The sequence below is a fragment of the Plectropomus leopardus genome, chromosome 7 (assembly GCF_026936395.1).
Source record: "Plectropomus leopardus strain MGB_pleo_1.0 chromosome 7, ASM2693639v1, whole genome shotgun sequence".
In the NCBI taxonomy this organism is placed as follows: Eukaryota; Metazoa; Chordata; class Actinopteri; order Perciformes; family Serranidae; genus Plectropomus; species Plectropomus leopardus.
In genome coordinates, this window is record NC_142182.1 from 5,572,173 (window position 1) to 5,586,956 (window position 14,784).

At 43.3% G+C, this 14,784-nt stretch overlaps 1 protein-coding gene across 3 annotated transcripts in view; it reads right to left on the reverse strand.

Moving 5' to 3' along the window:
• The window catches only part of znf423 (zinc finger protein 423), a 194,616-nt gene that overhangs the window by 92,963 nt on the left and 86,869 nt on the right, over positions 1-14,784 (reverse strand). For all 3 annotated transcript variants that reach the window (XM_088079717.1, XM_042496260.2, XM_088079716.1), the window contains 15 exons: positions 12,991-13,168; positions 11,853-11,977; positions 11,551-11,632; positions 11,272-11,347; positions 10,704-10,975; positions 10,320-10,603; positions 9,858-10,238; positions 9,487-9,668; positions 8,427-8,966; positions 7,767-7,917; positions 6,948-7,505; positions 5,854-6,038; positions 4,953-5,374; positions 4,235-4,448; positions 2,732-2,816 (listed from right to left, as the gene is read on the reverse strand). In XM_088079717.1, coding sequence (XP_087935843.1) covers positions 2,732-2,816; positions 4,235-4,448; positions 4,953-5,374; positions 5,854-6,038; positions 6,948-7,505; positions 7,767-7,917; positions 8,427-8,966; positions 9,487-9,668; positions 9,858-10,238; positions 10,320-10,603; positions 10,704-10,975; positions 11,272-11,347; positions 11,551-11,632; positions 11,853-11,977; positions 12,991-13,168 — 3,735 coding nt within the window. The remainder of the gene's footprint in view (positions 1-2,731; positions 2,817-4,234; positions 4,449-4,952; positions 5,375-5,853; positions 6,039-6,947; positions 7,506-7,766; positions 7,918-8,426; positions 8,967-9,486; positions 9,669-9,857; positions 10,239-10,319; positions 10,604-10,703; positions 10,976-11,271; positions 11,348-11,550; positions 11,633-11,852; positions 11,978-12,990; positions 13,169-14,784) is intronic.

The following is a 14,784-nucleotide window of genomic DNA, read 5'->3' on the forward strand; positions in this document are numbered from 1 at the left end:
TTCTTTCATGTGTGCGTGTGTGGGAGAGTCTGTCCCTGTGTTTGTGTGTGTGAGACTGAGAGTGTATGACTATGTGTGGGAGTGTGTGTGTGTGTGTGTGTGTGTGTGCGCGTGGCCCACGGGGGGGAAGGAGGTAAAAGTTACTCCAGCTGTACTTCTGTTTCAACTCTCTCTTCTAACGTCTCCAGACATTACTAGACGACTCAGAGCGATGTCAGCACTCTCACACACACACACACACACACACACACACACACACACACACACACACACACTCGCTTTACCTCAGTTTCATACACACACACACACACACACACACACACTTCAGAGTACACCAGTGACTCTGGGATTGCCTGTCATGTCTGGCGAGAGAGGCTGAGGGTGGGGGGGGGTGCAGAGCGTTTGTTCCCCAGAACGACTCGCAGGTCCACCTCGTTAATCTCCATGACGACAGAGATGCTAAGGCAGCAAATTAGTAGCAAGCGGAAAAACTGTCACAGGGGAAGCTCATAAAAGAACATAGACTCCAAACTACAGAGGTAGTTTTTAGTTAAACACACACACACACACACACACACACACACACACACACACACACACACACTCTCCACTCATAATAGGTGCACTCACAAACAATTTTCTATAACCTTTTCTCAGCCCTTAAGAGGCGATAATGAGCCCAAAATGATGACGCTCACCTCATCACGGTGGCTCTGGCTATCTCTTATTTATTCTACTTCATGCAAAAAGCAGCTGGCCAGACATCTAACAGTGACTAAAGGCGCACATCTGTGGTGCAAAGTCTTAGTCATACACATTAGAATAAAGACTCTAATGCATTTGTTGCTGATCACACATTACATTCTTCCAGCAGTATATCAAGTGTTGTCAGTGCTTTTGTTGTCCTAGCCAACTTCAGGAAATGTCTCTTTAAACCAATATTGCATGTTTTCATAAGATATATAAATATATAACAATAACGACCTAACAATACATAACTACTGAATTTCTCCTTTTTAGTGTTATAAACTGCATAGACCTTTAACCACAATGAGAATCAAATTTGTGTGTCATTTGATTTTAACGTCTGATATTTTTGCAAAACAGTACAGTTATACAAAATACAATGGTACACAAAAGTTTAGTGCAAGTTTGGTACAGCGGAATAAAACCCCAAATGCATAAGCATATGTTTCTTTTCACAAACCTCTTGCTTGCTCGTTTTGCCTGCTGGCAACTTTGGTAAATGACTCTTATTTATAAAAATAAGGAACATTCAAACACTTCTGCCTTAAACTGTACAAACACTAAACAAACACTTTCCCAAAAGGCAACAGGCCACAAAAAGCAATAAAACTGAAAACGCATCTTCTATACTATGAAATTAAAATACCAAAGTCCATCCTGTAATGCAAAAATAAAATGTGCATTATGAAGAGCTTTTCACCGAGTTTCACTGTGGCTTTACTTAAAGCAACCAAACACTTATCAGTCCAGCGATTCACACATCTGGCTGATGGCTGTTACTAAGTGTTAGTTAGCATAATGGAAGTGTTTCCGTTCATATCTCCTACAATGGTGGAGCAACGTCAATACACTGTCCTCGTCTTATACTCAACTCTCTCTCTCTGTTGCTGTAAGACAGAAACAGCTAAAAGTTTCTGAGCAGAACTCATGCATGAATTTTCTTCACATTATGTGCATCACACTACATACTGTGCATTCTGTGTACAGCTGCATGCACCAAACTATGACCTTTGTACTGTGAAAACTCAATACAGAAACCGTTATAGATCTAGAAAGCGTGTCTTTAGTCATACTCTCACAACATCATCCCTTTATATCCAAAGCATTAGCAATAACCACAATACATACAGTGCCACACTCATGAAAATGACACCAGCTAATCGTCCTGGGGTCCAAAATGCCGTACATCATATTGATATTGTGCACAGGCGTGTGTGTGATGTACATTAGATTAATCACAAAAGATGTTGTATACAACATCAAATCTGTTCCACCTTAATTCCATCACATATGTACCTCAGTTTATGTGGTCATCAAAGTTCACTGAAGCATCAATACACATTCAGTAACATTCACATAATTAGTCTCGTGATCAGATTTAGCCACGAAGGCAATCACCGGAGAACAAGAACAAGTTGTGACCAACACTGGACCACTGATCAGCTGCTTAAGTAATGCAATCGTGAATGACGTCTAGGCAAAAGCAGCATCAAAACATCACATGCTAAATGGTGTTTGTCTTCATCCAGGCCGAACTACGAATACTTAAGTGATGAATAGCCCGGTGTTTCGTGTAGAAGTGATTCGATGCAAGTTATCACTGTGGCTCCTGAAAGGTTTCTCTCATTTTTACACTAAGCTTTATCTGTAATTTCGACTGTTTTCTAAGTCAAGTTTCCATTCCTTTAGAGGTGCAGTCAAGTGTTAAATTGCACAACAGCTGGCCCAGGCAGCCCACAGGTTAAAAAGAGCTCTTCATTTCACCTGTCTGTCTCACACCTCTCTGTGCGTGTGTTGCTCTGGAGAGGTGCTTTAATATGAAATGCGTGCAGGAACACCACAATAGTTGTGGTGTTAAACCAACAGAAAAAACAAGGAAATGAAACATTCGCAGTCACCGAAATGCAGTATCAGACTCACACTCACTGACAAAAACACTTAAGAGTAGAACACAAACGGAGTGAAAGAGCTGCGCCTCACTCACCGATCATGTGATTGGCGACATGAATCTGGATCTCTCTTTCCGTCTCAAACGTCATTTGGCATTTAATACACTGGTAGGTCTTTTTCTGTTAGATACAAACACAGAAACACAAAGAAATCATTATCTTTCATGTGAAAACAGTAAGCAATATTACATTTATTTACCCAAAATAAAGCAATACAAAGAGTTAGGTGTGGACACATGATATTTAGTAAAAAATGTTCATAGTAAAGTGGAAAGCTCGTGATGAGTTATTTTTGTTGATTAAATACTCAACATGCAAGACATGTGAACCCCACATAGTCTCACACTAATCAAGCAACACCGAAAGTCCAAGTCTTTAGAGACTTGGTGAAAGGAAGACGAAGTATGCAGACACACACACACACACACACAGACAGAGTAAGACCTCTGCAGAGAAGGAGAGAAAGACAGAAATTAATAAGGAAGGGAGCGAACGGGAAATAGATTAAGGGAAAAAGCAATGAAACAGAAAAAGGAGGAACGAGTGTAGAAGAAAAGAGGACAAAAGAGGAAGAAAGAGATGCAGAAAGAGTCAGAGAAACAAGGGTGAGAGACACAGAAACAAAGAAAAGAAGAAGCAGAGGCTCTGCTTATCCATTCACAGCACACAGCGATCACTCATGCACAAACACATACAAAATACACAAAGGCCCCACTTCCACTATCTCTCTGCTGCTTCAGCCTGCTACACACACACACACACACACACACACACACACACACACACACACACACACACACACACACACACACACACAGAGAAATCCTACTTTGTCTGCTTTGTGCTGTTAGACTAAGCAGAAACAAAGGTGCAGGTAAGACAGAGGGTCCCTGGGAACTGCCTCCAACACACACACTCGCACACAGACATGCTCACTTGCAAGTACACACTCTCACACACATAGACACGCGGCAAGTCCCGGGGAGCCTGACTGTCAATATCAAGTAGAGCGAACAGCTCCCACAATGCCTCAGCACGCCCCAGCCGCAGGACCCAGTGGGGCTCAGCTGACACACCGACGTACACACATGCGCATGTATGCAAGCTGCAGACACAAAGCAGCACGCACCGACTCTTTGGGCGTGCGTGCACTCACACACATACACACACACACTTACACAGGACTCATGCAAACATACAGTTCAGCAGGATTGTTGAGTCTCCTGCACCCCTGAAAATGTCTCCATCTGTTAAATCCTGCTTTTCATATTTACATGGATTTCACATACAGTGCTGACCATAATTACACTGTGTAATGTTTCACTGCACTCTAAGTCCTGTTCATTTTGTTGATGCACAACAGAGATATTAACATTTAACACGCACACCGGATTCTAGTTTTTAGTATTTTGGAGGATAAATTGTTACATTTCTTGACATTACCAAACTTCCTCTTGCAATGCCAAACATTTGATTTGAGACATTGTCATCCAAGACTTTCCATAAAAGCACGAGTCTCTCAGTCTATCCTGTCTCACCTTAGGCGCAGGGGAAGCCTCAGCCTTCTTTCCTGCTGCGCTGGTTTCGGGGCTGACTTCAGGGTGATCTGTCTGGACGTGACTCTCCAAATCCTCCACACTTTCGAACTTCACCCCGCACTCCGGACACCTCAGCCCGGCCATGGCCTTCTCTCCCGGCGTGTCCCCAGGCGTGGCAGCTCCTCCCTGGCTGGGGCTCTGGCCGTTCGTGCCCCTGATTTGATTGAACATTTGGTTTACTTTAGCTGATTTTAGAAAAGAAAATAGTTGTTTTTGCTTGTTCCATCTCAGCTAGACCCAGCAATATTGCATGTTACATATGTGAGAGGGAGAAGTAATCTACTGTTGACGTCACTCATTGAAACCTGGCTCGACATGACTTTTGTTTACCTTCGTTCAGACACCTTGCACAAGCATTTAAACCTTTGAAGCCTGACAGAATTGGTTTAATTTGCTCTGCAAATACATGTGGGCAAAGGCAAGACAAGGCACTTTTTTCAGGTAATTCTCTTGTTTGTTTTTTTTCTTCTTTTATGCCAATTTTCAGGGTTCTTTTGTAACTTTTCACAAATTTCTTGCTAATTTTTGGGTCATGTCTTCTTAAGCTACTCATATATTTCTCCCATGTTTTTTGAAAGAAATAAAGCCAATTTGCTTAGGTTTCAAAGAGTTTAGTATGACACACACAAATTTATCAGGTATTAACTTGGCTTCGCACCTGCTCATGCAGCCAGCACAGAGGCCATAAGGCAGTCCGTTGACATCCAGCTTCACCAGCTCCCCTTTGTTCTTGAACTCCTTTAGGCAGAAGGCGCATTTATACAACTTATGCTGCTGCAGCTGCCCGTTTGGGGATGATGACGCTGAACCGCTCCCTCCACCTACTCCTCCGTTCCCACCTCCTCCTCCTGCTCCTCCAAGTGCAGAACTAGTGGAGAGCTTCTGCATGTGGAAGGTGCCATGGATCTTCAGCTCAAGGGTGGAGGTGACAGTCTGCATGCAGACGACGCAGCGGAAGCCAGTGAGGGAGTTGCGGAGGTCGGGGTGCATCTGACAATGCTCTATAAACTCCTCCTCACTCTGCAGGGGCATCTTGCAGATTCGACAGGTACCTGTGTCCAGGCTCTTACTGTGGGTCACCTGCAGAAAGGGAATACATACAGAGGGTAAGAACATAATGATGCACAAAGTAGAGAGTAATAATACCTTTTATCAAAGCACAGGAGCTGTTGTTATATTCGCTTACTGTAGCTGCATTACACAATACATGTTTTTGAATATTTTCCCGTAGTGTGGTGCAGCACAAATTGCCTCTCTCAGGACAATTTAACATTCTAAATTCAAAGCAGCCAAAAAAGTTTCAGGATCAAAAGACAGATACACAGACAGAAAGCAACAAAAAGGTAACACAAGAGAAAAGCAAAAAAAATCTGTGTATCCACACAGATGGCTGTGTTGTTATACCTGTGAGGGAATCCACTAACTCTCTTTGTTCCCTCCATATTAACCTAAAAATTACATGCTGAAACATAGAGTACCCAAAAGATATGCACAGAACTATATAGACTGCACATATACAAGCTGTATATGCAGACTGGAAGGAAACAAAAGTAACTTACCTTGTGTTCAGTGAGGGTCAGCAGAGAGGGGAAACGCTCGCCACATATCGGACACATGTAGTGTTTGGCGGGGCCGCGATGCGTCTGAGCGTGCTCACGAAGGCCGTTCTCAGAGAAGAATGTTCTGGAGCACACATTGCATTTGTGGTTCCCCTTGATAAAGTCCGCCTTCTTCTTTCGAGAACCTGGTATATGAAATTACTTTTATCATCATCAAAATATTTTTATATCCTGTTGAAACTGTAAATTGTAATTAAAGGGATATTTTTTAAGTGGGGTTGTATGGATTACTAATCCATAGTCAGCATATTAATTACAGCAGATGTCTGTTGGCACTAGGGGTGTAGATCACTGGTTTCATCACGACACAATATCATATCGATATGATGTTTGCAGACATTACAAAGTCTACCATGATATGATTTCGATTTGATTTGATTTGGGGGCCTGCGGTCAATATAGGCCGATATTATCTGCTCATTTAACACAGTTGGGTACAAGAGAAGCTGCCACCCTTCCTTCGCTTTTGGCCAGAAGAGATAAAAACAACATATACATAACTGGAAATAATTAAAACTGGTTCATTCTGTTTGAAAATGCTTTCTGGAAATGCATTTTTATTTTTAATCACTGGCCGGCATTTCCTCCTTCAAAAGGCTCTACTGGGCTGATTTTTAATTGACGATAATGGTATCATGAAAATCTAGTGGTACCAACCACGTCATGTTATCCTCTCATAATAATGTTCCAAAGTTAGGCGATGGAAAAACAGCATGGACATTTTACAGGGGTCCCTCTGACCTCAAGATATCTTAATGAAAATGGTTCTATGGGTTCACACGAGTCTCTCTCTTACAGACAAGCCTGTCTTTGTACTAATTAATGCAGTTTTTTAGGTATTAAAAAAAAATCCTATTCAAGACAATCTGGTAAGAATTGCTTTATCTTGTCAATACGGACGTCATAAAAATAATAAAATAAAAAAAATTAAAACGTAATTAAAAAAAATGTGATTATGCAAATAACTACTTCCACGATTAATTCTGATTTTAAAACGTTAATCATTTGACAGCCCCACTGAAAACGCATCTTACCAGCATCATCTTCTCCCGGTCGGATGTTGTGATCTCGCAGCCGGTGGTTCTGCAGAAGCGACTCCATGGTGTAGGCCGCTCCGCAGATATCACAGGCGTACATGGGCTCTGAATTGTCCAGCTCCTCCTCCCCTCCGCTTGCCTCGTGGCTGTTGGCTGTATCTCCTCCCTGTGCGGCTCCTCCTCCCACAACTGCGCTCTTCAGCAACATGTTCTGCAGGTCGGCCTGTTCAGCCGCCGCCACTGTTGCTCTTTCGACGCTTCCGGTGCCTCCATTGCCACCGCTTCCTGTTCCTCGCTTGGAGGACTGCGCCAGCCCATTGGGCGTCCCATTTTGACTGCCACCGCTCCCTGCACCACTTCCATTCCCAGTGATGTTGCCACCATCAAAGACGCAGTGCTTCTCTCTCAGGTGTCTTTCTAGCAGCGAGATGGCTTGGAAAGCTTTGCCGCAGAAGCGACACGTGAACTTCTTGCTGTGTGTGGTGATGTGGCATTGGAGCTCCACCTCGGTACCAAATGTCTCTCCACAGAAGATGCACTTCCGGGGCTTGAGTCCTGTGAGACAGAAGTTGGATTACAATATGCAGATTGATGCTCAATCTACTCTACAAGACTGCTGTCAAGTAAATACTGCACCAACACTAAATCTCGATTTTCTAGACTCTTTTTGTTTTTGGTTGTTTTTCATTGATAAATGTTGACTTCTGCTTGTTTTTTTATTATATTCTTGTCTATTTTACTATCATGGCATTTTATTTAAATAGTCAAATGTACTTTACTAATGAAGCTTAGCACATGATTCTAAGAAAGACGTACCTGCTCCGAGCCCCCCTGGGAGGCCTGACCTCTGGCCCAGGTGGTTATGTTTCACATGGATCTGAAGATCTGTCTCCTTCCTGAAGTCCCAGGCACAGGCTGTGCAGCGAAACAGCTTCTTCTCATTGCTATGCTTCACTGCCAAATGCACCTGAATGACAGAGGGTGGGAAGAAGAGTGCAAGCCAAGTTAGTTCATAGCTACGGTTGTTTCACTAATGTTAATTGTTTTTAAATACCATAGCACATAAATGTTCTTGTCTATGAGTTGATGTGAATATTTTTTGCAGAAATAAATGGTGCATTCAGATGCCTTTATCCAGCATTTAAACCTATGAAACCTAATTAAATTGGTTTAATTTCTTTTAAAAACACAGGGAAAACATAATGAGCAACTTGGAAAGAAATGTCCTGAAAAAAATAGTAAATAGTGATAGGAAAATTATCAGAAAATTAGCTGGGGAGAAATCATCCAAAAAACGAGGAAAAAATGTCCACAAAACTATATTTATAATTATCTTAATTATCTATGTAAAATTATGTACAGAAAAAGTAAAAAAAAAAAAAAAAAAATCACATTTTTGAGGTCACTTTTTTTTGCTTATATTTTGGGTAGTAACAGTCCCTAAGTAACAATCAATGAAGAAGGTTTTGTCTTCACCTGTATGGACACCTTGGAGTCAAAGACCTCCTGGCAGAGAGTGCAGTGGTACAGGACAAAGGTGTGCATGTCCAGCAGGTGTTTCTGCAGGTCGTCCACTGAGGAAAACTGCTTATCGCAGCTCTCGCACACATACTGCGTCGACGTGGTGGTGTAGTGCACTGTCAGGTGTTGCAGCAATGCCTCCTGGGATTCAAAGTCCTCCTTGTTGCACTGAGGGCAGGACTGGCGCCTCAGCAGCATCTCCAGGTGTGACTTGAGGTGGACCTGGAAACCCTCAAAGCTGGAGAATCGCAGGTCGCACTGGTTGCACGGGTAGTCCCCGTTGCTCCCCATGGAGGGGGTGGAGTCCCCTCCGAGTCTGTGTCGTTTCGGGGAGGAGATCTCTACGTCGGAGGAGGCGGGGCTTAGGTCTGCTACCTTTGCCTGCCGTTTGTTGTTAGCCAACGGGATGTTCTTGTGGTTCTCCTTTATGTGCTTGGTGAGCTTGAGGAGTGAGCCGAAGATAGGAGAGTTGGTGCAGTAAGGGCAGGAGTAAACCTGTGCGTGGATAATAACTCTTTACTTTTTTTAAGATTATTGAAAATTGACAAATACGTCAGTTATTAAGACAGACAGTAGGGTTAGGCAATATATCAATAATATAATAATATGGCAATAAAATGTTAGATTCCATTAGACTTTGTTTCGTCCCTCAAATCTGCATCAAATACAAGCTGGAAACAAGAATGCAGTCGGTAATAAAACGATTTGATTTGAATCAACTTCAGAGCAGACCAGCTGTTACCTGCAATAACTGCAGACTCACTGATTGAAGACTGAAAGTATTTCATATAGTAGCATTATCAGGGAAGCTTCATCTAAATTTACATGAGAAATATGCTTCATTTAACGCTTCATTGGCCTCATGACAGAGTACAGGAAACCACCTAATTAGATAGGAAGCAGCTTATTGCACAGCTCAGCCACTGATTAGTAATAGCTCTGACATGCGTAAAGACAGACGAGCTACATTTTGATTAAAAGGTTGTTCTCGAAATGTTATCCCTGACTAACTCACCTCCATGAAGGACTGCGATGCAGCCTGTAGTACAGGAGACTCCAGTTTGGCCACCGCTCCTCCAGATGCAGCTCCACCCCCTGCGGCGGAGGTGCAGTGCGTCTGCTGAATGTGTTCAGTCAACGACGACTCCGTCAAGAATCCCATGGAGCACTGGTTGCAGAAGAAGGCATGATTCCCCTCTAGGATAGAGAAATAAAGATTGACAGATTCATTGTTCATAGCCACTTAACCAAATACTGCTATATATTGAAACAGCCTTTTTTGACCGCATCATCTGTCGAACGTAACATTGCAACACCTTTCGATGTCATACAGCTGTCTTAAGTTACTCTCCATTTTTGGAAGAGTAGCTCTCTTCAACAACACACCTAATGTGGTGGACCCCGCCACGATCCCACCGGGCAGGCAGTGCGACACTCTGATGTGTTCTTGCAAAGAGTTGATGTCTCCGAACATGTCTGGGCAGTAGTTACAGTGGAACGCTGTGACGTTGGTGAACTGCAGCAGGGGAAACGCTGCTGGTGCCGAGCCCACGTTTCCTCCACTGGCACGGTGAGCTTTGCGCACGTGTTCGTTGAGGTTGTAGAGCGTCGGCAGGGTGTCCAGGCAGAGATGACATGTGTGGCTCTGCTGTGGCTTATCTGCGTGGATGGTCTTCAAATGGATCTCCAAAACCGCCAAGCTGTGGAAGTCTCTCTTCGAGCAGTAAGGGCAAGAGTACGTCACTTTACCCCAGTTCCCTCCTCCACCTGAGGAGATAGACAGATCAACTTTACATCAGCGAAACACTGAACTGTTTTCTCTATAAATAAGGGACTTTTGCAACATACCTCCACCTTGATGACCCAGACTTATCCCGATCTCTTCCCCAGTGTCGGTGCCTCTTCTGCGGCCCCGTTCGATGCCCTGGATGGGCTTTAGAGTAGAGTCCGGTGTGGAGCCTCTCTCAAGACTGGCACTTGAATCTGGAGTGGCTGAGCTCATTGAGGCCACACTGCCCAGCGCGGGGTCAGGACTGGCAGCGCTGTGATTGGACGAGTCAGGCTGGCGATGGCTGTCGAGGTGGCAGTAGACATCCTCCACAGATGGGAACTGTTCTGAACAAACAGGACATCTGGAGGTACAAAAAAAAGACAAGTTAAGTACAAGTTATATGCCAGCATTGGACATTAATAAAAATGAGTGGTTTGTAAACTTTAAAAACTCTACAGTACTTGTGTTTGCGGTTGGCGTGCTGTGTTTCAATATGCGTGAGGAGAGAGGCCTCGTCCAGAAAGATCTCAGGACAGTGGATGCATTGCAGGTCGGCTCGGTCGGACAGCTGGGGGTGTCTGGTCAGGACGTGTTTCTCCAGTTCGTCTGTCTGACTGAACGTCTCCTCGCAGTAATCACACATAAACAGGTCTTGCTCCAGGTCACCGTCTCCCTTCTTCCCTCCATCCCTCTCGCTCCTCAGTGCGAGGTGCTCTCGGTTCTTGCGGTGAGCCTGCAAGAGTCAGAAAGGAGTCACGATTTAAAGAAGCATGCGCTGTAACACTCTGCCAAAAGGTTTTTATATAATGACAATAAACTAGTGCCTCCTCCTATTACAACTTTGACTCGTGTACTAGTTTAAATGCATTGTAATACCAACAGTTGCCTTACTGTTTTATTTTGGTTATTTGTTGTCGTAACTTATTTTGGAAATTGCATTAGCATCCATGGAGATTTTAAGTTCACGAGCAGTGGTGGGAAGTAGATCAAGGCATTCTGACTAAAATTTGATGTAAAAATACTGTTTACCTGCATGTGGCTCTGCAGTGATGAGGTGGAGGAAAAGCCACGCTTGCACACACTGCACTTAAAAGGTTTGCTGGAGCTGGAGGTGTGAAGAAACATTAATACAGACACACATTAGATCCAGAAAAATCAATTACGAATAAAAAGCAATATTCAACATTCTAAATTTGAAGAGTCAAATAAAACATCGGAATCAAGAGGTAACAAACAAAGAAATGTTCGATAATCATTTCAATCAACATCAAGAGCAGATGTCATGATAAAAGGATCAGAAGCAGTTACCTGTGTGTCTTCAGATGGATCTTCAGGTGATCAGAGCGGGAGAATGCAGCTTCACACTCCTGACAACTGTACTTCTTATCTCCTGTATCAAATAACACATTTCTTAGATACAATTTCTTCTTCTTTTAGACCTCAACATATTGACAGACAGAATGTGGTTGTGTTGAAAGCCTTTTTTTTCTTTCTGTTACTTGAATTCTTGAATAACAGAAGATTCCATTTATTAATTAACTGTGAATCTGCTACCCATTAGGTCCTTATGCCAAAGCGCATTACGCAGTGCTAGCTGACTGATTATGTACCTGTGTGGAGTTTGACATGGCGGTCTCTGCTCCTCTTGTGTTTGAACAGACGGCTGCAGAAGGTACACTTAAACGGCAGCTTGTCGCTGTGGATCTGCTCGTGGCGCTTCAGGTAGCTCAGGCGGCTGGGGACGATCAAGAGGAGAAACGTGAGAAGCAGTCATTTACGAAAGCTCAGAATAACCACTATTATCTGGCATGTTAAAGCTTGGTGATTTGATAAAATAAAACACCCTTACTAAAATAAACTGAGTATCAAGTACATTTTTCATAAATTCCTTTTATCGATGCAAACATGTTTTTCATACAGTTGTGCATTGCAAAACAAATGACCTCAAACTCAGTCATTGGGAGAGGAAGCAAAGGTCCAAAGTGTGGCTTTATTTCACCAAGAGGGTGGAAACACCAGAATACGCTGAAGTGTCTTTTAAGACAGCTTAAATTCCAGGAATGCCATGTATGGACACTCTGCACAAGTGACACCATTCCCAACCAATCAGCATGTCTGTTATCATTCATAAAAATATCCTGTGTTATAACATCAGAATGCCACACAGGTTTTATGTTCAGAAAATAATAAAACAGTTGCACTGACGCTGAAAAACGAAAACCTGCGTACTTTTTCTCCCCACGTACAAAAACGGACCCATCAGCAGAAGTATACCGTTCCTATTTCTATTTTATAGAGGTAGGAACTTTTTTTCTGCATGTCATTCCATGATAATTGCAGTCTGGTAATCTTTAGTTTCAAAGGAAAGTTAAAATTGAAACATTGTTTAATGTCAGTGCATTCAGTAATAAGAAAGCAGAGAAGAACAGAGAGGACAGCTCGGTATCAGAAGTAATAAGGAGGATTATGATGATGACTCTATGGTGTGTGTGACAGCTGTTCTTAAAGTGGGTCTTGAGTTAGTCCCTGGAGAGTTGAGTGAGAAATGTATTCACCTCATTCCTTTCACTGTTTGCCTTAGTGGTCCATGTTACCATGGCAATATTGAGAATACTGTTTATTCATGTACACATTGATATTCATGCTATGAGGATGCAACCGAACAGCCAAGTATGACATTAGTGTTATTTTCTGCACCAAGATGAAACCTGCAGCATCTCAGTGGAAGCAAAGCAGTGAGTTTGATACCTGAAGGACTTGTCACAGAACTGGCAGGGGTACGGCAGCCCGGCGCCTCCTTCCTCCTCGCCGCCGGTGGCCATGCCGAGGTCGCAGCAGCCATCGGGCATTTGCGAGGGCGATGCCACGTCTTTACTGGAGGGCGAGGAAGGCACCCAGGACAGCCCTGCTGGGTCATCATCACCATCTGACAGAGATAGAAACAGACACAGGACATTTTTTAAGAAAACGCCTTTGATCCATCTGCAGCAGGAAAACACACACAGACTTTGTACACAGCTGCAGGATTTACAAAAAAAAAGAGACAGGCGAGCACAGACAGAAAAAAGTGAGGGTAAAACAGAGCATTAGAATGATTAAGAAGAAGTTACATCTTTCTTGGAAGGCAGAAGGCGGTGGAGGCAGCCGGTGGGAGTTCAAATGAGAAAAAGAGGGTATAAACAAAAAAAATAAACACATTTATCCTGGTTACACACACACACACACACACACATATACAGGAGGAAAATGAGGATGGCAGAGATAAAGAGAGAGAATGAAACAGAAGAGAGAGACACACTCCGGCAGCAGCAACATCTAAATAGAAAGCTCCAAGAACTATGTATCCCCGACGGAGCCCAGAAATAAGGACAGAGTGTATTTTCTCTCCCTTCATTCTCCCTCTGCAGCCATCCCTCGTTCCATCCCTCCCCTCACCTCCCCTCCCATCCCTCCATCCGTCCCCGAGGACCATAGATCCGCCTCATCATATTTTCATTAGGGCCTTGGCAGATTGAAACGTCGGAAAAGCGATTAGGAGATGTGGAGAGCAGAGCGGAAAGATGGCGATATTCTCTCCCTTTATCTGTCATACATAGGAGATTATGCATTGCCCCCCTCCTGTGTAGTCTGGCACAGAGGCGACAAAAAGGCCACGACTCCTTTAATAGACACTTCAGAATGGATCCGAGGCGACAAAAGAGGGGGCTGAATAATGCTTGATATTGTTCTGTTCTTCTTTGTGCGCTCTGTGAAGCAGCACAGTAAAGCTATTTAGCATTTGCCTGAAAAATGTAAAGAGGAGAAGAGAGGGAGAGAGGGAGAGAGGGAGAGAGGGAGGGGGTAGGAGTTTTCTTTGCTTTTATCTGATAGCTATATCAACTAGGCCAGCAACAAATCAAAGAGAGAAAATAAGGAAACTAGAGTGATAGGACGAGGAGATTGGAAAAAGTCTTTGTGCCAATATTTCTGCAAACACTTTGGGCACGGACACATGTGCAGAAGAGAAGTTTTCAGTGATAATTTTAGAAATCTCTCCAAAGCGCACACCGTTTTACCTCAACCTACTGCTACCACAATCTTGTGTGTGTCCCGTGTGTGTGTGTGTGTGTGTCTGCTGTGTATTACGACGTGCAGAGAGGGGGTGGAAAACGGATTCTTGTGATGAATCGATCGCAGAGAAAATGTAGGCACTGCGATGAGCAAATAGAACTCTGCAGGGGGGTCTGGGTTAAAAAAAATTGTAAAAGCATGACTTATAAATTTGACTAGAAGCTAGAAGGAAAATATAAAAAAAGGCTTAAGAAAACACAAGAAATAAAGATATCAACATGAAGCCTAACAACAAGGCGAGAGGGAGAGAGAGACAGATGGGGCAGGGAGGGACAGAAAAATTGAGAGCATGAAAGAAGGAAGGACGGAGGATGAAGGAAAGTATGGAAGTTTTGACAGGGTCAAAGGAGAACAACAAGCAATATGTCATCCTTGAGAGCACTGATTAAGAAGCAGTGCTCAGGAATACATAAATAAGGAAAAAGTGAGAGA